Source organism: Arabidopsis thaliana (genome assembly GCF_000001735.4).
Source record: "Arabidopsis thaliana chromosome 1 sequence".
Classification (NCBI taxonomy): domain Eukaryota; kingdom Viridiplantae; phylum Streptophyta; class Magnoliopsida; order Brassicales; family Brassicaceae; genus Arabidopsis; species Arabidopsis thaliana.
This window is the reverse complement of record NC_003070.9, coordinates 11220531-11243081: the sequence shown is the minus strand read 5'-3', so window position 1 is coordinate 11243081 and position 22551 is coordinate 11220531. Positions and strand designations below refer to the sequence as shown.

Sequence of the window (22551 nt, the reverse complement as noted above, 5' to 3'; positions counted from 1 at the left end):
TCCTTTAATCTTCGAGTAGAAGATCAAGAGACTTGTGTTGTCATTGAGGTTTCCCTACGTCTTTTTTATTGCACTTTAGTTTGTTTCTTGATGGAATTAGTTAAATAAATGTTGTTGGTATTCTTCATTCTAAACTGCTGTGACCACTGGCACACAAAGGTAGTCAAATTAACTTATGTTGATGATGCGAAGATGATACGAGACAGTAGTGATGCTTATACAGAAATAATCAGTAATTCTTCTCTATAAGGAAGCAAACACAATGACCTGGCCTTGTGGAGAAACTACAGGACACATTATTGCTTCTATTTGTGTTGGGTGGTTTTAGGACTTTGAGAGACTCATAAAATAATTTGTGTTTTTGTATAATTACATAGAGCAATTTCACGTGCAAGTTTAACATGTGTGTTATGAAGAGCCGATGCTGCATTTTTTCATGCTATATATTAGTCGTGCATTCAATACTTCATATGCTAAAGTTGAAGATAGATTGAGCAAGCCAAAGAGAACTGAACAAAATAGATAAAGAAGTCTGTTGTTCTACGTTTTCTTTGATTAAACTACACAAATCGCCTAATACATTAATAACCTAACATTATTGATGTGAATAAGTGGTATTTTATTAGACTTGGGGAAAGAAAAAACAGGAACGAAATCTGAGGAAAAAACTTTAAAAGAGTTGATAACGAATTTTAGAACTCAGAAGCATTAGACACTTTTCTCACTTTTAGTCAAAGGAAAGTACATATTTTATGGTTCTACTTTTCATGGACTCATAGGACTAAAAACTTAAGTCCTTATGAGTTGTGCAATTCTTGTTTTGACTTAAGTTTTATGTTTCGTGACTTTACAGTAGTAACACCATGCTGGTTTGATCAGAAGTCTCGCTACTGGGGTTCACCAGCAATGCTTCCCCTTACCGAACTTCTTGAAGAGATTATGAGGAGACGATAAATCGAAAGTTTATGAGGAGATTATACATGATATAATGAAGATTGGTGACTTCTTATGGAAAGGAGAGAAAGTTAATGGGAACGACCATGATTTTGTAAGAATTATAGAGAACGACATTGATTTTGAAAGAGAGAACTGAAAATGATGGAAAAAAAAGAATATGGAAGAGAGATGATAAAAAGAGGATAATTTCTCACCCAAACGATCTCAACAATAATGAGTTTAAAATTATTGCGTAATCACTACTTCAGGGGTAAATTGGTCCAATTATCTCTCAAAAAGATGGCAAAGTGACCACTCCCTCATAAGTGTCTTAAAAGTAATAATATTATCAAAAAGTGTCTAAACGTGTCACAATCCCAAACAATTTTAATCTCGATAAAACTACATGTACTTTCGGATTTGTTCTTAAAACTACGCCTCCAATTGAACCGACCAGTTAACCGATAATTATACATCCGGTTTGACTTACCCATAATTTAACCGAAACTAATCCGATTTTGATTCTATTTATTCTGATAATTTCGTAGTTGGTGACTCCAAATGGTAAGAAAACGTGTTCTCCAACGTTTCGTTTATTTTAGGTTTACGTGATATTGTTCCTTTGCTTTACTGGTTTTGGGTTTTTACTCGCACGCGTCTTCTGGCCTATCCCAAGGGATGTGTGGATCATGAAACTAAAAGTTTGTCTCTGTTTCTTGATGTTGCTGATTCCAAATCTTTGCCTGATGGATGGAAAAGACACACAAAGTATCGCCTAACTGTTGTTAATCAAACTTCGGAGAAACTCTCCAAAAAGATAGGTGATTCTTTCTACATTTGCTTGATTATGTTTCTAAGGCAGACAAAGGAAAACACTTTATGGTTCCACTTGTCATGGACTTATAGGACGTAGGACGTGTTGCAGTGAGATTCAATGTATGTGTTGTGAAATTCTTGTTTTGACTGAAGTAGTTAGTATGTTTTGTGACAAAACAGTAGGACAACCCTGGTTTGATCAGCAGTATCCCAACCGGGGTTCCCTAGCAATGGTTCCCCTTACCAAACTTCTTGACAAAAATGGTGGGTTTATGGTGAATGGAGAAGTCAAGATTGTTGCTGAGGTTGGTGTTCTTGAAGTTGTTGGCAAATCAGATGTGTTAGAGGAAACTTCATTAGTGATGGAAAGCATGTATGTCAATGGGTTTCAAGTTCTTCCTTCACAGGTAAGAGAAATCATTCTTAAATACATATCCTAAGAGCCGCTCACTATGGTTGGTGGATCTGTTTTCAGGTCACCAAAAGTTGCTATCTGATATGCTTACTTTATATATACGATATTTTCAGGTAGAATTTGTGAAGAGTCTGTTTGAAAAGCACCCAGATATCGAATCAAAACTCCATCTGAAGAACCCACATATGAGAATAACATACTTGAATAGCCTACTAACCTTGACTGAGATTCTGAGCCAGTCCCCTGAGAACATTTCCAATGATGATTTGGCCAACGCATATTCTACGCTCTCTTATGTGACAAAAGCCGGGTTTAAGTTAGATTGGTTGGAGAAGGACCTGAAAGATGTTGGTGAGACTCGTATTCAAGAAATTGAGGAAGAGTTGAAAGACATAAAGCAAAAGTGCGTAGAGATGAAGCATAAGTGTGTAGACATGGAGGCTCTTCTGGAGTTCTTACTATGAATGTTGTTTGATGACTTGAGTTGCTATGAATGGTGTTTTGGTCTCTTTTGTTTTCGTTTTAGTTTTGGAATAGAATCCTCTTAATCTTGGATAAGTAAAAGAGACTTGTTATTTATGTTGCCCTAATTTTCTTTATTTTCACACTGTTTCTTGATGGAAAAGGAATTTAAAAATGTCTTTCCTGTCTCAATCAGTGCTGATGATACGTATGTGCCCTTATCAATAAAGAGTCATATCAAGCTTTTTTATATAGTTTTGTCCTTAAATTTGTTGTTTGACTGTTGTTTTTACAAAATATCTGCTGGGTTTCTGACGATGAGGATGACTTGAGTAGATTATAGTCTGTTAAAGCTTTGGATCTAATTGGTGTTCTGGGATGTTTCTCTTTCGTTTTAGTTTTGAGAACAATGTCCTCTTAATCTTTGAGTAGAAGATCAAGAGACTTGTGTAATAAAAAAAACGTGTTAGTGTCCTTAAATCTGAACTGTGACAGTTGGTTAGCACACAAATGAGTACTTCAATTCATGCTGATGATGCATATGAAGATGATTTGAGACAGTAATGATATGTTTATGCAGCGGATAATTAGTAATCAAACAATCATGTCAAATAAAGTACAGAAATCACCTAACATTATGTTTTGTGTCTACTTGTTTGATGAAGCACAAAAAACGTATGGAACATAAAGGCTACATTTTAATATTGATCACTTGGATGATTTTTACATAACATCATACAAACATACTTATAGAATTTTCTTCTACTTAATACACACGCACATACACACTTAAGACTCTAGCTCAACTACTACTACTAGACATCACTTTTAACACCAACAACTTTTAACACTTTGTTTAGCTAGACATTAACCATCAAGACACTCTTTCTTATTTCGATAGTTAAACTAAGGGACTCATTGCTTCTTGACTTAGCCATTAACTTTGTTTAGCTAGCCATTAACCAACACAACACAACTTTGTTCTTTTCTTGTCCTTCCTTGCTCACTTGCTTCTTCCTCTTCTTCTTTGTTTGTTCCATCTTTTAGCTAAATCACCAAAAACAATTGTTAAGTGGGCTTAGTATGTTAATGGCCCATATAATGTGGAAAGTTGTTCTCACAAACACAAACGACAAAGGAGCAAAAAGAAGAGAGCTAACTCCTCTGCGCAACACAAAGAGACAAAAATATGGAGAGCGTCAAGATACCAATGCCAGCTGGCTCTCCGACGATCGTACTATCAAACCGGTTTGATCATATCCCTTCAGAAGATAGTGGCTAGATGCAAGACAAGTGTAAACAGATCCCATCATTAGGAGGAAAGGTTCCAGAATGTTCTTGAAGTAGTATTAGTATAAGCACCATGTATCCTCTGTATTTCAATCGAGTGAAATCAATAAAAGGATTTATTCAGCAAAACTCTTGTTCTTCATTTTTTCACTGTGTTCTGGTAGTTTGGTTGTGAGTAGTCTCTCATCAAGATCAATGGAGAAGCAATATGAAAAGAGGATAACATGGACGATTAAGCAATATGATTAGCAGTTAGTATGTTGATTATGACCTTATAGTAGGGCAACCCTGGTTTGATCAGAAGCTTCCCAGCTGTGGTTTCCGATCAATGCTTCCCCTTAACGAACTTCTTGACGTAAATGGCGGGTTTATGGTGAATGGAGAAGTCAAGATTGTTGCCGAGGTTGGTGTTCTTGAAGTTGTTCGCAAATCAGATGTGTTAGTGGAAACTTCATTAGTGATGGAAAGCATCGATGTCAATGGGTTTCAAGTTCTTCCTTCACAGGTATAAAATGAATTTTTAAATCCATATCGTACGAGTTGCTCACTATTCAAGCTGCATATATGGTTTTTGGATTTGTTTTCAGGTCACCAAGAACTCCTATCTGATATAGTTTTACTTTATTCGTCCATTTTTCACTTGTAGGTAGAATCTGTGAAGAGTTTGTTTGAAAAGCACCCAGACATTGCATCGAAATTCCGTCCAAAGAACCCACATCTGAGAACAACATCCTTGAATAGTCTACTAAGCTTGACTGAGATTCTGTGTCACTGTCAGTCCCCTGAGGAACTCTCCATTGATGATCTTGCCAACGCGTATTCTACACTAATTTGTTTGACAAAAGCTGGGTTCAAGTTGGATTGATTGGAGAAGAAACTGAAAGAGGTTGGTGAGACTCGGGTGCAAGATATTGAGGAAGAGTTGAAAGACATGACGGCTCTTCTAGACTTCTTACGATGAATGTTGTTTGATGACTTGAGTTATTAAAACAAGTTAGGAGTTTGGGTCTTATTGGGTGAATGTCGTTTAATCTTGGAAAAGTAAAAGAGAATTATTGTCATTGATGTTACCTAAGTTTTTATAATTTCACTATGTTTCTTGATGGAAAAGGAATTTAAAAATGTAGTTAGTGTCTCAATTAATACGTTAGTGTAAGTATCAATAAAGAATCAGCCCACCAATAAGCTATGAGAAGCCAAAGCGTTTCCCATTCCTCGAGTTCTCGTTATCATTCAAACCTATTTGATGCTTTTAAAGCAAAATTGACCCTACGTTTTCCGAACGTGTTTACTTATAAAGCAAAAGTGCAAAAGTGCGCAGACATGGAGACACTCGGGTGCAAGATATTGAGGAAGAGTTGAAAGACATGAAGCAAAAGTGCGCAGACATGGAGGCTCTGCTGGAATTCTTAAGATGATGTTGTTTGATGACTTGAGGCAGTTAAGAGTTTGGATCTAATTGATGTTCTAGTCTGTTTGTTTTTAGTTTTAGTTTTGAAAACAGAGTCCTCTTACTCTTTGGTGTAGAACATCAAGAGACTTGTTCTCATTGAGGTTTCCCTATGTTTCTTTTATTGCACTTGTTCCTATTCATGTTGATGATGATTTCTTGATTAGAGACAATGAAGCTTATGCAGAAAATGGTAGTACAGGAATTTCTTAATTAGAATTGGTTAAAATCTGACATAAGAATAGTGTAAATGTGGAACCTTGACAGCTACGATGATTGGATTAGAAGATAATTGATCCATCAAGCTTCTTCTTCTCCGCTGCTCTCTACCAATACAACATCCTTCTGTGTCTTAGCTCTCTTTCTTAATCTGCTTTTACATGTCTCTTCCTTTGTTGGATCTTCAACAAGTTGTTCAGAGACTGCTTCGTGTCTCATCACTTCTTCTAGAATCCTGTCTCCATACTTTTCTGTTTTCAATTTTCCTATAATACTCTCCAACTGCAAATCCAACCAAATAAAGATTAAAGGAAAGCCTATAGACATATAATAATGAAACCCAATTTTATTAGCACAAACTCGCCTCTTGTAATGAAACTGGTTTTTGGGAACTTATCGAGCCAATCTGCTGGGTTGAGAGGACTGTGTGAGGGAGTATGCTTCCATCAGCTGCAGATATCTCTTTCCGTAGCTCGTCGAGCTTGAGTTCCAACCCGGAAAATGTAATACTTCTTTTCAATTTCTTGGTTTGCCTGCTAGAGGTTTCCATTTTGATTGTCTTTCTTCCTGTTCCAGAATACAAGGAGGTATTTTTTGTTTTCAGAGTTTTGTCCATCACTAAACCGATAAATGATGCTTCTAATATTTACTGCTTCTATGACTTCTTTTGATTTGACTTCGTCCAAACCGAGAAAAAAGGGTATTCCATATCCCGAAGCCTACATAGTGTTCATTTGATCGTGAAGAGAAGGTATTTCTTTTCTCCTTACCTTGCAACAATTGGTTGGCCAATGGTCCCATTGTTACATAAGCGTTTGTCGAATATGGTGTGTGCTGAAATTCTTCTTTCTGCAGCAAAAAATACAAACTCATTTACAGCCTAAAGAGACTAATGGCACAATCACAGAGATTATAAGGCATTGCTAGATACTAGAGTTTTTGTCTGACATGCTATTATCTTGAGCTGGGTTTATCACGTGTCAGATTGTAACAGAGAACTATAAACATGGACAATGATCTTACCAATACCGAGTCAACAATCAGTTTTATCACGAGATGTTCTACCTCGTCTCTCTTTAACTCAGCAACTAAAGTCAACCACAGAGGTAAAAATTAACAACAAAAATTTTAATGCAGTTGACACCAATGGAAATGAAGAAAAAAACACGACTAACTTAGATCCTTGTGCTTATTTCTGAGTTTGTCACCCAACTGTAACATCGTTACTCTTTGATCCTTGGCTTGCGTTTCTTGCACCATAGAAACCACGAGCTTAGACAGGTCTGCAAAAATCATGACACCGAAAATAATTATGATATTATCGACATATGGCTGATACTCTGATAGTTGATGAGAAAGTGAAATGAACTGTAAGTCCTTTAAACAAAATAAGCTGAAATTGTTTTGGCAGAAGATGAAACTTTCAAGCTGATTCCAAACAAATTGCAAGGGAATGTATTTCAAAAAAACAACAAGCGAATGTAGGGACGTACCCGATACATCAACTTCCTTGACCTCACTTGACAAGGCACAGTTGTCACACATTCCTTACCAAACGATCAGCACATCAGAAAATCTAGAATCAATAGACCTAGTACAAAATCTATCAGTAGTGGACAACTAACTGTAAACAAGAATACCATTGCAATCTTGTGATGGTTCCCCAAAATGACGGAAAAATGCGCTTCGACGACATTTTGTTTTAGACTGCAAGAAGGTAGTTCAGAAACCAAGGTTTCATAAGATAGCGTACAATTTAGAATATTTCAAGATCATGATTCTTTAACGTGACAAGATAGAGAGTAAAACAATTTAGTCAGTCTAAAGAAGCCTTAGCAAGGTACACAATTCTCTCGGAAGTTGGTGCTGATTGCCACAGCTTGCTCCAGATATTTACAGGTGCAATAACGATAATGCTTCAGGAAATGGAAATGAATCAGCGTACCTGACAGTATCTTACTATATCGTAGAGATTTTGGAGACCAGAATACTCGTAGAAGACCATGGAACTCTGTTGAGGAGAAAAGGAAAGCATCAACTAAATCTAAGAAATATATAGATATATACACAGGACAGATAACCAGGGTACAGTAACATTGCAGCATACCTGCCTGGGAACATCAGCCGAACGAAAAAAGAGGATACATTCGGATGGGAGGCCATCACGACCGGCACGGCCACTCTCCTACAATATTATGGTTAAGTTATAAGAGGCAGCCTTATAACTATATCGAGTTTTAGTGGACAAGAGACTGGAACCTGGTAGTAAGTCTCCATTGATTTGCTCAAACTGTGGTGGATGACAAACCTGACTACAGCAATGCCCCATGTATCAGTTAGAGAAGATAGTAAGAATGGTGATTAATAAAACGCGAAGGATGGTGGTTTTTAGAAATATAATGATTTTAAGAAATCAGTAGCTACTAGTATTATGTAACTGGAAGAATAATAGCTTCCAAGAGAAAGAAATCTGCACTAAGGAAAACTGAAAGTGAAGGTATATCAAATATCAACTAAACAAAAATTAGCACTACTTAAGTACTAACCATCAGGCTTGTTGATTCCCATACCAAACGCAACCTGCAAAGCAATTATTTTACTAATTAGAGTTTATTAACGTAGATCCTTGTACCACTAAATAATGGAATGATAACAGAGAATATACGTACTGTTCCAACAATGACCTGCAACTTGTTCTTGCTCCATCTGTGAACATGACACAGCAAAAAGTCAGGCAATGCTTAAATTGCACATCAATAACAAGATCATCAAGAGCAGAGTCGAGCTGCATCAGAGCTGGATTTTTGAATCTCGGGTTCAAGTAAGCACCACGGACTACATGTTTTAAGAAATATTAGCTTACCGCATATGAACTTTTTCGCGCATATTTGCATCCATGTCTGCGTGGTAATAATCAGCAGAAATCCCTCGCTCTCGTAAATCACCTGCAATCTATCACCATTGCATGTAAGGCAGAATATGTAAGCTTTTTTCCCCCAATCCAAGGTTCAATAGAAAATATTATGATCAGAAATGAAATGTGCACAATGAGAATATGATGGTCAGTTTAGTTACAAACCTGTTCACACTCCTTCCGGGAGAAACAATAGACTATCCCAGATTCATTGTTAGAGTATGATTCCCGTATGAATTCTGCAATTTCATCAACCACTAATTTACCAACTGCCGACTTTTCTCGGACCTGCAAGACAATTTACTGGTTCATGTTCAAGCCTACAAACTGTCTACAGCATGAGAAAAGTATACTAATAAAAATCATTACTAAAGCGTACCGAGTAAAAGAGATTTGGCCTGTTAACACTGCTCACAAATTTGACGCATTTAGGAATATGCAGCATCTCTATCAGATCATTTTGAACTTTCTGTGTAGCAGTTGCCTGCAATAGAGACATAAAGAATTAGGAAAAAATGAAATATTCAACCTTCCACAAAATATTTAAAAGATTGTTATAGAATTTGACATTCTGCACCCACTGAAGCAGAATAACTAAACAATACTAGCGAGTACGTAAGATCAACGAGCTCAAATCAGAAGAAAATTGGTCCTTATGATAAGCACAGTAAGGTGAAGCAAGCTCCCTAGTGCTGTCTAATTTAAGCTCACAGGGTATCCCATAAATGAAAACAAAAACATACAGTTAAAGCCACCATGGGAACTTTGGGAAACTGGGTTTTCAGAATGCTTAAGTTCTTGTAATCAGGGCGAAAATCATGACCCCACTGACTACAACAATGAGCCTCCTGCAAAGAAACCAAACATAGGAAATTGATCATTCATAAAGTAGGTTTTCTGTTTAACGGTGCGGATATATCCAAATAAACTAAAGCCAGAGAGTGAGAAGATAGGTGGCAGAGCACAATTTCCGAGTAAGAAACTAAAACTAGGAGAGACTTACATCAATTGATATAAGAGAGAGGCGGCCAGCATTGTGACACTTTTCAAGCTTCGACATGAATCTTTTGCTCTTTGATACCTTCTCGGGTGTTACATAAAGTATCTTGAGGTCATCTTCACCCTTTTCAAGTGCCTTGTACACAAATTTCTCATTTTCCTTGCCAGAAGTAGAAGTCAGCATGTAGGCTGAGATTCCTAGAGCAGCCAAACCCATAACCTGAACAATCATAAGCAATAATTGGTCATAACACACATACTAATCAAAGAATATCTAACGATCAAGTGTTAATCATTCTGCAAATAGGTTGCCTACACAGACTATTTTCAATAAGTTTAGTACTAACCTGATCCTGAATCAGTGAAAGTAGAGGACTGACAACAAGAGTTGTCCCACCACGAAGCATAGCTGGAAGTTGATAGCAAAGACTCTTCCCACCACCTGCTGCCATGATCACCAGGACATCTCTTCCCGTCATTATAGCGTTAATAATCTTGACATATCATTCAAAGAATCAACAAATGGAACATCAAACGAATTTCTAGCAAACGCGGACACAAGAATCATATTTAGGATCAGAAAATACAGAAAGTCACTTACTTCCTTCTGGTTAGCCCTATACTTGGATATACCAAAAACGTTAAACCTAACATCGTCAGCACGAGAATCCCACTCAAATGTCTCAGACCAATTCTCTATAGCACTAGAGCCACCAGATGATGCAACAGGACTTCCTGATGCTGCTAATGCTTTTAACAATGTCTTTAACTCAGACTTTCTCTCGTATAACCTATCTTGATGCTCAATCAAAGCACTTATCTGACCTGCAAAGAGATTTCAATCAACAGATTCAACACGAATTCAAAAAAACTAAAACTTTCACTTAACCCATTCTGGTTCCTAACACCATCAAGGATCAGAGACAATTATCTATGGCTATGAAGTCTAAAATTAACCTAAAACCTCAATGTATATTACATAAAGCAGAAAAAATGGAGACTTTGAATGATTTTCTAAAGTTATATATACACCAAAAGCAACCGAAACACAAATTCGAAGAAGAAAAACAAAACGAAGAATCTAAATGCTTTAACCTTGAACATCCTTTAACTCGACGTCTAAATTCTGAAGATCCTCTTGAATTGCTTCACTTTCCATTGATTCTCCGGCTGAATCAACGGCGGCGTGTTTACCCTTTCGTCGTCGGCGTCGCTCCCAGAAGTCGGCAACGGCTCCTAAGCAAGAGGTGAAGCAGAACATATTGGGCCTTAAACGGGCTAAAATAATCTAAATGGGCTTTTGTACTTGGAACCTAACTAATGATGCTCGACGTATGCTTAATTTAATCATAAAAATGTTATTGAGCATATGAATAAAACTTTGATCATTGTTTTAGTAAGATGTTTTATATTAATATGAATCTCGATTTTTAAAACTTAATAGTATATATTACTCTATATTAATTTTTAAATTTAGAATAGTGGTGTATAGCATACAAAGATACCTGGTAATTTTGTAATATGTTTTTGAGGATATATGAATCATAAATTATGTTTAATTTGACTGAATAAAAGGTGATTGTTTTGATCGCGATACTGGTACATAAATACGTAATCCAAGTATTAGGCATTAAGATATTCTTTTTTTTTTTGGGCAAAAGGCTTTAAGATATTCATGTTTCAAAATGCTGCATCACAACGACAAGTATTCATGAAGAAAAAAAACTAGTACGCGTGAAGTATTCATCGAAGGAGAGGACTAGTTTATCTAAAGATTATTCAAAACTATGTGGATTTGTGGATATATATATTAAAAGAATTCTATAGAAATTATTATAAAAAATTGTTAAATATATATGTTTAAAAGAAGAAGAAAAGTTATATAAATCATTTTCTGAAAGAAAGAAGAAGAGTGAGTGAGGTCAAAGTGAACTGGATGAAGCCTGGAGGGATCATGGATTCGTTCGATATGTGATATATCTCCAAATGACCTATTTGAAAAGTGTGACGAGACATTTTCACTTCTTAATTAAAAACTGTATTCATTATAGAAATAAATAAATACATATATGTAAGTTAGGCATTTTGATGTATTATTTATTAATCTAAGATTTTTAGATTTATAGTTATATACATACTTCCCTTACAATTAATGTACATACAATTTATGTAAATAATAGAGACGAGACAATAGAATTATTTTTACTTATAAAGTATTTAAATAGAACTAAAAACATGTCGGGACCGAACAAAATCTGCGACCCATACCGGATCACTCTGATCTATCCCCTGCCTCTCGATTTAAAAGCACTAAACGACAAAACTACCTTTTTGCCAATTACATCATTGCTTGTGTCATCATTCCTTTGAAGCACCAGACAGACTAGTTGATGAACCTAACAGCGAAGCTTTTAGCTCACAGCTTCTCATTTTAAATTTTAGCAAACACGTGCTTGCACAATTTTTAATATAACAAATCCAGTCAAAGGGCAAGTGTTTCCCAAGAAGACAATCTTGATATGAACATAGAACTATATACTACTGTAGTACTGTAGCTCCAAATAATTGTAGTGAAACAAACGGAAACGGAGTAATAAAATGGTTAAAACAATATGCATAGAATTGGAAAAGCAAAACGAAGGAAATTAACTACTAACCAAAGGAGTTAGGTTTATCAAAAAAACCGAGTAAGTTTTATAAAAAGACAAAACAAAACGAGTAAGATAAATGGTGTAAAATGGATAGAACGAAGATAACAAATTCAATAGAACTAATTAAAATTGAGTGCTTCTACTTATATACGTTACGTTACTGTTAAAGACTAGTTCATGACTAGTTTAACTCAATTTTTCAGGATATTGAGTAATGTTTATAAATTTATTAGATAAATAAGTAAGGTGATCGAGTTATATATATCTATATATATTGAGTTATTTACCGTTAACTTTTGGAAAAAAATATATATATTTAGCATGTTCGTTTCATTAACGCTGGCGGTTGCGGCAGCGGCTGCGGTAGCGGTGGCGGCAAACACTACCGCAGGTTGTTGTTCGTTTTGTTGCCGCAGACGCTGCCGCAGCCGCTGCCGCAACCGCAGGTTTCTTTGTTCGTTTCGACGCCGCTACGATAATTTTCATGTAATTCTTTTATTTACTTTTTTAGTTATATTCTGAATATAAAAAAATGTAATTTAAATATATTTACATCAATAAAAAGTATTTGTTTAGCTAGTAATAGTTTTTAGTTTTTTTTTGGTAAGGAGTAATAATTTTTAGTTAAATATATATAATTATAACAATAAAATTTTGTGATAAATCATAAGCTCAGTTAAAACAAAAATAGCAAACTCAAACATTTAACTAATGAATGAAGAGGAGGCAATTGTGTGAAGCTGCAAAGGAATTAAAAGGTTTGCAATTAAAAGGTCTGTCTGCACTTCCCAACTTTACAAAGAGATTTTGTTTCGATTGCTCTCTCTGTTTATTTTTGTGTGGTATAAATTGCTAACACTGAAAGAGATTAGATGTCTCAACTTTTCCCAAAGTATCAGTTTTCTGAAAAATGCAGAAACGATTTTAAATACAAATGGAACAGGTAAAGGATTGGGATAAACCATCTTTCCTAACAAAATCTGAACTCGTACAATATAGAATTCAGTCTTGTTTGATACAAAAACATCATAAAAAGAACAAAGCAAGTGCAAAAATTCTTAGAAGAGAATGAAGAAAATGGAAACAACTCAATAGCCACCTTTGAGATCGTTGACAACATTGGGAATGGGAGTGACAGTCTCCAAGGTCATACCTTCAACCATGAAACAAGGTTTAGGACCTTTAGGTTGTCTCTTAGTGCTAATAGTTTCACATTTAGCTTTAGCAGCAGCCTTAAACACATCGTTTTGCTTTTTCCTGAGACTAAACTCATCATCACACCTTGACTGTTGCAGCCTTAAGCACATCGTTCTGCTTCTTCCAGAGATTAAACTCCTCATCACACCTTGACTGTTGCACATGCTCCACACGTACATGTATCCTCTTCCTTATGTTTCTGTTCTTAATCTAAAACCCAACCCAAAACTCAAAATTAGCTCTCCAAGAGATTCAACTAAATGATAAACATCAAAGTCAAAATGAAAACATCACTAAGAATCATAGTAGATTGATTGCAAATTATACAAGTAGCAAAAGAAGGACCCAAGAAGAAAAGCTTGAAGCTTTCAAACCAATACTAATCACACATCACAAAATTCAAAACAGATAGCTCACACAAAGACGAATTAAACCCCAAATCAAAGAATCAAAATAACGTTCAAATCCTAATTTCAACAATCAAAACTCTTCCAAACAGATGAGAATTTTGAGTAATCGAAACCTGTTTGTTGACTTCAACACCAACGGCACGCGTAGTGAGATTTCAGATACGACCAATACGACTATGGTAGAACTTATGAGGAATACCCTTGTGAATAGCTCCATTAACCTTGACATTGACGTAATCGCCGACCTTGAAGGTTATGAGGTAAGTGGAGAGTAGAATATAACCCTTCTTCCTGAATGGTCTCGCGAACAGATCTCTTGTTCTTCAGGGTCAACCAGAGAACTTCTAAAACAAAACCCATTACTTCGAAATCGCCGAGTTTAATTCGAAATCGCTGAGCTTTACTTTTTCAGATCGAAATTGTGTAAAAGAGAAGAAAATTTTCAGATCGTGAATGTGTTAGGTTTTAGAGTTAGGTTTTATCGTTGTTTTCTAAATATATTAAGGGTATTTCTGTCATTTGGCATATTAATCGCAGCTTTTTAATTCTAACGCTAAATTTAATCCGCGTTTAATTTTTTTCGCCGCATAACGTTGCGTCGGCCGCAGCGTTTTACCGCATCTATCTGCGGTAGTGAAACGAACAGCTTCGATATGCGTCTGCCGCAACCGCAACTACATGCGGCGACGAAACGAACAGACTTATTTTTACAACTTTGAGATGAAGAGGAAGAACATGTCATTTTAAATATTGTACGACTTTTGATTAATACGTACATTTCATTGTTCCACACTGAATTTTGTTTAAAATTTGAGAAAAATAACTCGTACTATTCTCTATTTTACTCTATTAATTAACTACTACACCAGCCAGTCTAAGATTTTCTTCGTTTTCACGATTCGATTTGGACGTCATATCACTATACATGGCGTACATGCATGAAACTACATATCTCCATCTCTCCTCCACACATTCTCTTTGAATACAAACACGACTTACACGGCCCAATACGTAACAATTTATTTTATATAATGGAGTAATACACATTACCAATACGTAACATTTTTCGTATTATATATGACGGTAGTTAAAATTTATTGGTACAAAAGAAAAATTATGCATTATATATTTCCATGACGAGCTGTGATGATTTATTGAGATTAGCTTTTGATATCCAGAAGTAAAGTTTAGCTACTCCAACAAAAGTTGACTTATAACAAAGTTCCGAAATAGTAAAAATGCAAACATCAAAAATCGATTGAAATTAACATTGAAGAATATAAGTTATTTTTAACAAATGTTTTATTTTATCTCAAAGTATATACTCAAATACTTTCACAAAAAAAATATACTCATACTTTAGACACGGTTTTAAACCTTTCCTTTCTAGTCAACACGTACGTTGTACGTAGACCTTCTCTCTCTTTTTTGGTTTTATGTACGTAGACTTTGGAATCTATTAAAGCACATACATAAGTCATATGTAAATCCAACCATTTCATTCATGTATCCTTTCAATAACATCTCTGAAACAACCTACTTACATCTAGATGTTTCAAATAAAGTATATAATATGTCAGGGTTGACACTATAATAATAAGTTGACTTAAGATCTCAATGCATGTACTGTATAATGTAGTGTTAGCTAGGGGGACCATGGGCAAAGAAAGAGCTTAAGGGTGTCATTTGGCCCCGTATATTATTAAGCACTTGTGGTGGTGTTTCTACTCTGAAGCATGCACTTAGATATATATTAAAATATTTTGGTTTTAGTGTCTATATAACAAAATTTAGTGGAATAATGTATGTCATCATTAATTTTTTGTTTGAACTTTCCAAAATACCCCTCCCCCAATTATATGATCTTTTACCATATATATATTGGGGTTAAAAATATGCTTCAGGTATGCCACTGAAAACCCCTATTCGAGTGAACATAGAATTTACCATTAAAAAAAAAATTCATGTGTCCTATTGGATATTTGGGACATATATATATAAGCAACCTAGTAAATACAATGCCTTCAAGTTGTATTTATCATTCATACACTTTTTTTTTGGTCAAATAACTCATTCATAAACTTAATAATAGAAAACCCTAACATTAAGACGATTTGTTTCAATATCGTTTTCTTCTTTTACGTTTTACAAGTTCATCAAAAATCACAACAAAATTCCAAACCAATATTCAAGTAACGTTCTTAAAAGTTAAAGCCGGGAATCACATATTTAGAAATTCAATAACTATACGCCTATACCAATTAGTTATCGTCTATAAATGATTAACTCTTACAATCTCGTATTCTAATATGTACAAGTACAACTATTGCTTTCGACTTTTATCGTATTTATACATATACTATAAAAGTGTGATTTAATAGCACTTTCTCTTTCTTTTTTTTGTTAAAAATAGCACTTTCTCTTCAATTATCTTTCACGTGATTTCGATATTAATAACAAGACTGATTTTATTTTTTATTTTGACAGCAATAACAATTAACAAATGTACATGTGTAGTATTTTAGGATTCCTTTTCTGATTAAAAGTTTGCCTTAAAGAGAAAGAAAATAAAATATCTACCTAAAATACAAAAATACAAATTATTCTTAGTTTCTGAAAAGAAGAGAAATTAGTTAAGAGCAAGAGAGGACGACAGAGAAGCATTTTAATTTAGAATCACTAGCTTTGATGATAATAAATTAGAAGAGACGACGACACTCTTTTGTCTTTGTCACTGACACCAAACTATAATAATCAATTTTTTTTGTTTCTATTATTCAATTATCTTATTTTATTAAATACGTGCTGTCCCATGGAAGGAGCAGCTTTCTACATTTAATGCTTTTGCAAACTTCACCAGAAAACTTGTCTTTTAATAAATAAAATAAAAAATAATTGAGACGCATCCTAAATTCCTAATGCATGCATGTATTTGGGTTAGAATAACGAAATATTAGTTTGTTTGTTTTTTGCTAAACAATAGTATTAGATGATTTTCCCGTAATTTATAATTTATCAGACAATCTAATCCAATTGGTCAACGGATTTGATTTGGGCAGCTTGACATTCTAATGTCAAAGGAGGACCACAAAATCTAATTACGCGTTCCCTTAATAATAATAGTATGAAATATCATTCCAATGTCCGAGATTCTAGGTCATATTGAAGAATCTCTGGCCATATATCTATTCTTTTGACGAACACAATATGTCAAAATTTGAACATGTTAATGATTATTGATTAAAGAAAAAAAATATATATATTTGTCACTCAAAATGTTATGAAAACATTAGTTATCAGTCTCAACTTCCCATCTCGAAAAGCAGGATCGCGAAATAAGAGGATTAACTTTTGAAGGTTATACTCATTTGCTAGATATACGATTTAACTAGTGATGTATAACTAGGGGTCAAACCCACAAGTAAAAAGAAAGTGGTAGACCTTATCGAATTGACAATAAGTGTCGATGTGGAAAGTGACACGCACCTCTTGAAACTATAGATGTTAGATGATCTAACAATAGTCAGGGGTATGATCAAGGCAAGCTTATGAAAATCGAAAACAAAACTCGAAACGTTTTCACAAAGCTTAATGAACCCAACTTGGTTCCTTTGCAAAAGCACCGCTCGAGAAAAGAACAACCAGAGCCCTCTCTGGCTCTCTCGTATTCATATATATAGATAACTATATGTGAATGTGATTATTACATGTGTTATGTGTATATACGTGTGTTTTCCTATATCATACATAATAAAATCAAATAATCAAGATTTTTCTTTTGACAAAGTTCAAGGTATTTTTCAAGTTTAGTCAATATCACTCGTATATAGTTATGACGCCTCCCACCTATATTTTTTTTGTCATCTGGAATTATATTAATAGAAGGGTTGAACTTCACATCATAAACCCCAAGAGGTCACACATCTGAAAGTGAGAACAACAACTCAACAATCATCAAGCCTATACACTAAGCCTCTTACTACCAAAAGAAGGGCCATTACAAAAGAACACACTCCACACCCGGAACCATACAACCCAAAAACTCAAATTCAAGCAGAGGACAAACCCTTTCTTCTGCGAAGAGTACCCCTTCAAGCCAAGAAGGATGACCACTCGCAACATACGATTGTAGTCTACAGTCATTAGTAACACTCTTAGCAATAAGAAAGGCACATCCGTTTTGAAGATAAGTTTTCCAAAAGAAGTTTCTAAGCCTTGAAAGACTTAAGAGCTAAACCTATATATATATATATATATATATATATATATATAATTGTAAAACTATTACACAACCCCTTTTTCACGTAGTATACATTTCTGACGAGTGATCAATATCACGTTTTGAAAAGTCATATACTCACATTCTTTCTTTCTTTTTCTCCATTTATGATCATTTAATCAGTTAACTCATTTGATAACTACAGCTCAAACTAAAACATAAATGGCAAAATGAAATTCCAATCGATAGAACATGTAATTTACTATCATTGAAAAATAAAAATAATTATTTCAGTGTTAAACTCATTTGGTAAACATATACATTAATCTAAAATGAGATAAATTCTTTGTTCTTGAGTTTGAGTTTAAGCTGAAAAAGTAGTTTACTTTTTTGCAAGTCTTACCAAAAGTTAGCCTCTAACTAGAAGAGACAAATGCACCGAAAGTGAAACTTATAAGTTATTTATTTATAAGCACAAAATTTAAATCTTCATAAAAAGGAAAAAAAAAACTTAAATTATAATATAAGTATTGAAAAGTTCTCTCGCCGGATTATTCACGCAAACCACGTGGATTATCACGTGCCCGGTGGCCGCCACCACAAATCCACTTTACTAACATCATAGGCCAATTCAACTAAAATGAAATCAATCCTTTGTTTTTCTCAAGCAAAACTTCTAAACTCGTCTATATTTCTAAAGGGAGAGTTTTCTTAATGCACTTTTAAAAAAAACATAACATTATTTATTTCCACCTCTAAGATGATGAATCATTTAACCTCTTTCAAAAACATTATAATTTAAACGTCAAAAGGTCTATGAAAAAATGCTATACCAATATCTTTAATGAACCGTATCATATGCGATGCAAATTTATTTATTCAAGTTTATGCATAAACATAAAATTGTTACATGGTATTCTTTTTCAATTCTTAAACTATTCTACTAGTTGAAGTTATTTTCTTATACTGCCACACACTAGATATTGAACTGTAAAGATCTTTAAGCAATCGGGATACTATATTAAAGTGTTCGAGCTAAACCCACAAGTACATAAAATTGTAGATTGAATAACTTCTTGCCTTAGTTTGGATAGTTTTCTTTTAAAAAAATTATAGTAATTTATGTTATAATTCAATGACTTATATAAAAGGAAGACTTGAACAATGAACAGTTAGACAGAGATTATAAACACATCGAATAATTAATATTTAGCAGCAGTGCACCACACATCAAACTAACTTGATCGTTCAGGAGAAAGAAACGATTGATGTACGTTAAAATCCAACGCATATCCATTATTGAGAAGATTGGGAAAAGAAGGCTGGATCTGGATCACACACCAAACGGATGTCTCTGTCACTTTTTTTTTTCCTTCCAGAAAAATAAAAAATAATAATAGAAGTTGCTCTAAAAAGGGAGATTTTGGACCTTATCATAATTATCAATGAATCAACAAAAATATTATCCAATAAGATGCGCACATAATATTAATATGGATTATACACACTAGCACAAAGATGAAAGTGGAAACTTTGTAAATTTATTCATATAGAAATGTAGAAAATAACATATAATTATAATATAGATTTGCATTGTATGACAAATTGACAATGAAGAAAATGGAAATAAGTTAATAATGACTAAATGCCAATAGAATTTTATAATTAGAAGATTAGGTTCTCCCCTTTACCCTTTACTTACTTGTCAGCTTCTTCTTTTTTTCTTTCATCTATTTTTTATGTTTATGAGAATTCTTTTTAATTAAAAAATTATGGTGATAGAGTTAAAAAATAATAATTATTATGGTGATTTTTCTCTGCTTTTTTTTTTTTATCTCATCCGCAAAAAGGCTAAAGTAACCCTAATATAGTTAATTCTTGTTTTTTTCATGAGTATATTTTAAATAGGATGAAGTCACATATTTTAAAAGCTTAAGCCAACAAAACTAAGTTTTTACAAAATAAATTTTATTTCTGTTCACCGGTTCTTTTTCGATATTAAAAATTGATCTCGATGGAAACCAACCACAATTCTTACTAAAAATCTCTAGTCTTCACGTCTTTGTTTAATGGTTGATACTTGATAGGCTTCTGAAACTAAAATACTGTATAAGATAATCAAATATAACTAATATTATTTTACTGATAAAATTCTCTATAGCCACTTGAATACTATAATCATATGTGATGCTATAAATGTATAATTTTAATTTTATAAGTTAGCTTTACGTATTTATGATAGAGATGGTAACACTTTCCAACTTTGGCCTTTTCGATTTTGATATATGTATGGCTCCTACGCCTTTACTTACTTTTCCCTCTCATTCATTACACTTCACGCCTCCTTTATCTCTCTTTAATAACTCCAAAAAAAAACAAAAACAAAAAAAGAGAGAGATGGAAAAAAAACTGAAACGGCGTGAATCAATGTCAACCACCGCCGCAGAATCACCGCCGGCGAAACGAAGAAGAACAGTCACCGGAAATGAAAACTCCGCTTTAATCGAAGGACTTCCCGATCACATCTCAGAGATCTGTCTGTCTCTCGTTCACCGTCCGTCGTTACTCTCCGCCGTGTGTACACGGTGGCGCCGTCTTCTTTACTCGCCGGAATTTCCTTCGTTTCCGTCACTCTACGCTCTTTTCGTCGATTCAACATCGGATACGGGTCGGGTCAACCCGTCAGTCCGGTTTATGTGTTTCAACCCGGTTTCTTCAAAATGGTATCCGCTTCCTCCTCCACCACCTGACCCGCCTCTTCACCGGATTCTTTACCGTCATCCGTCGTTTATCTCCTTTAATTTACCGATTCAATGCGTCTCCGCCGCCGGAAAACTCATTCTCATCGCCGGAAGTAACCAACAACTCTCTCCGGCGATCTCTCACCCGTTAATTTTCGATCCAATTTCGTCATCCTGGAGCTCCGGTCCTCGAATCGGATCTCCAAGACGGTGGTGCGCCACCGGAGCTTGCGACGGAGCTATCTACATCGCAAGCGGAATTAGTTCTCAGTTCTCATCAACCGTCGCGAAATCTGTCGAGAAATTAGATCTAACCGAACAAAACCGGAATAACCACCGGTTTAATTGGGAGAAATTGAGAGATATGAGAGATTTACGGTTTAGTCGAGAAGCTATAGACGCTGTTGGATATAGAAGAAAGCTTTTAATGGTAAATGTTAAAGGAGACGCGGTTAAAGAAGGAGCTATATACGACGTCGTTAAAGATGATTGGGAACCTATGCCGGAGGAGATGTTGGTTGGATGGAGAGGCCCGGTTGCGGCGATGGAGGAGGAGATTCTTTATTCGGTGGATGAGAGGAGAGGGACAGTGAGAAAGTACGATGATGAGAAGAGAGAGTGGAGAGAAGTGGTTGTGGTTGAAGGTGGAGAAGAGATGCTTAAAGGAGCTACGCAAGTAACGGCGGATTCCGGTAAACTTTGTGTTGTTACTGGTGATGGGAAAATTGTTGTGGTGGATGTTGCGGCGGAGCCGGCGAAGATTTGGAATGTTGAGATTCCTGATGGACTTGAACCGGTTTCGGTTCATGTTTTACCAAGAATGAGTCAACCGAATTTTTGCTGACGTATTTTTTTTGTGATATTATTATTATTATTATTATTATTCTTTTCCTTTAGTATACGGAACTTTTTTTATTTTCTGTTTTCCCGTTTTTCTGGTGGAAAAGTGTCATCTTGTCGTTATTTTTTAATACCTGCACTGCAAATGAAAAGACAATACACGTCAGAATTTTTTAATCTTAATTTATGGTATACAACTTTATATAATTTTTATTCAACTCGTAGTTAAAAATAAAAATCTGTTTGGTTGTGGAAATATGGAATATCTCTCTCTCCTTTATGAATCAACGTACAATTATTAGAAATTTCACATATCAAATAAAATAAAATTTTGGATACGAATGGTTACGATAGTTGGAGTGGACGAATCCGTTTATGGAGTGAACCTCTAGTATAATTTATAGTAGTACATGTCAAAAAATATAACAAATCTGATGCGGACTAACTATGATCCGTTTGTACATAGAAATAAATTTGGTATACAATAGATTGTTATCTATCCCAAAAATATAATAATCTAATTCGCTAATCGTTTAGCGAATTTCGTCCGCTACATGCATTTAAACCTTTTATTCATATATACATTGGGGAGTCGATTCATTTTATCATTTGATTTTAAGTTAATATTTAAGTTTGATGAGATTTATAATGGTTCATTTACCTATTATCTGTTCTATTTTATGGAGATTGATTAAGCATACCAAAACTGACCAAAAGCCATCGGTGATGCTATAATGTTAAGAGACTCACCAACTTGGAGTAAACCAGAACAAACCACGTTTATTCAACAACTCAAGATGTAGACATACAAAAATATGGATAAGAATCACCTATTTTATAAAGTCCTCTCATGCATTGTAAGGCGTTAGCTATGTGTAACTTGTTTTTGTTTTTTCGTTGCATCTTTATTGTGGTGTTGAATAACTGATTTCAATTTTCAATTGACTGAAACCAACTTTCAGAAAGCTAACATATGTCAGTGAAAATAAAAA

The 22551-nt window shown here is 34.6% G+C and overlaps 4 protein-coding genes, 1 long non-coding RNA gene, 1 other non-coding gene and 1 pseudogene across 16 annotated transcripts; 4 read left to right on the top strand and 3 right to left on the bottom strand.

The window, feature by feature from the left end:
* Positions 1-1607: 1607 nt before the first annotated feature.
* AT1G06437 lies at positions 1608-1853 on the bottom strand. The gene has a single exon (NR_139084.1). It is a non-coding gene; the product is annotated as an other RNA (long non-coding RNA).
* Positions 1854-1982: 129 nt separating this feature from the next.
* Positions 1983-2631, top strand: AT1G31380 (TRAF-like family protein; the record flags this gene model as incomplete). Its single annotated transcript, NM_102877.1, has 2 exons — positions 1983-2159; positions 2281-2631. The coding sequence occupies 2 exons, from the start codon at positions 1983-1985 to the stop codon at positions 2629-2631; spliced, it is 528 nt and encodes a 175-aa protein (NP_174423.1).
* A 1087-nt stretch (positions 2632-3718) lies between these two features.
* On the top strand, positions 3719-4784 carry AT1G31370 (Ubiquitin-specific protease family C19-related protein; the record flags this gene model as incomplete). Its single annotated transcript, NM_102876.1, has 3 exons — positions 3719-3877; positions 4221-4424; positions 4566-4784. The coding sequence occupies 3 exons, from the start codon at positions 3719-3721 to the stop codon at positions 4782-4784; spliced, it is 582 nt and encodes a 193-aa protein (NP_174422.1).
* Positions 4785-5487: 703 nt separating this feature from the next.
* Positions 5488-10764, bottom strand: RECQL2 (RECQ helicase L2). 8 transcript variants are annotated; one of them, NM_001332956.1, is made up of 20 exons: positions 10597-10760; positions 10103-10326; positions 9849-9995; positions 9506-9721; positions 9246-9350; positions 8882-8986; positions 8668-8790; positions 8452-8540; positions 8258-8294; positions 8135-8168; positions 7848-7900; positions 7696-7773; positions 7534-7599; positions 7229-7295; positions 7082-7135; positions 6764-6871; positions 6612-6676; positions 6359-6437; positions 5953-6155; positions 5488-5870 (listed from the first exon to the last, which is right to left on the bottom strand). In NM_001332956.1, the coding sequence occupies exons 1-20, from the start codon at positions 10658-10660 to the stop codon at positions 5670-5672; spliced, it is 2118 nt and encodes a 705-aa protein (NP_001319121.1). In that variant the 5' UTR covers positions 10661-10760; the 3' UTR covers positions 5488-5669. The 8 variants fall into 8 exon arrangements, with proteins under 8 accessions (NP_001319121.1, NP_001322843.1, NP_001322841.1 ...); NM_102875.4 differs by having other exon boundaries at positions 5525-5870; positions 10597-10764; NM_001084170.2 differs by having other exon boundaries at positions 5536-5870; positions 9849-9946; positions 10597-10762.
* A 1705-nt stretch (positions 10765-12469) lies between these two features.
* On the top strand, positions 12470-12619 carry MIR404. The gene has a single exon (NR_139812.1). It is a non-coding gene; the product is annotated as a microRNA ath-MIR404 precursor (primary transcript).
* Positions 12620-13028: 409 nt separating this feature from the next.
* Positions 13029-14210, bottom strand: AT1G31355 (annotated as a pseudogene). 2 transcript variants are annotated; one of them is made up of 2 exons: positions 13873-14210; positions 13029-13559 (listed from the first exon to the last, which is right to left on the bottom strand). The 2 variants fall into 2 exon arrangements; another variant differs by having other exon boundaries at positions 13029-14201.
* Positions 14211-20254: 6044 nt separating this feature from the next.
* On the top strand, positions 20255-21815 carry KUF1 (KAR-UP F-box 1). 2 transcript variants are annotated; one of them, NM_001332955.1, is made up of 1 exon: positions 20255-21815. In NM_001332955.1, exon 1 carries the CDS (start codon positions 20268-20270, stop codon positions 21561-21563), a length of 1296 nt encoding a protein of 431 aa, NP_001321346.1. In that variant the 5' UTR covers positions 20255-20267; the 3' UTR covers positions 21564-21815. The 2 variants fall into 2 exon arrangements, with proteins under 2 accessions (NP_001321346.1, NP_174420.1); NM_102874.4 differs by having other exon boundaries at positions 20293-21772.
* Positions 21816-22551: the final 736 nt, after the last annotated feature.

Coding starts and splice junctions, on each gene's coding strand:
- KUF1 (NM_001332955.1), top strand. CDS start 20,268: ATGGCTCCTACGCCTTTACTTACTTTTCCCTCTCATTCATTACACTTC.
- RECQL2 (NM_102875.4), bottom strand. CDS start 10,762: ATGTTCTGCTTCACCTCTTGCTTAGGAGCCGTTGCCGACTTCTGGGAG. Junction 9,351..9,505: donor TCTCTCTTATATCAATTGAT/GTAAGTCTCTCC, acceptor GTTTCTTTGCAG/GAGGCTCATTGTTGTAGTCA. Junction 7,774..7,847: donor CAATGGAGACTTACTACCAG/GTTCCAGTCTCT, acceptor ATAATATTGTAG/GAGAGTGGCCGTGCCGGTCG.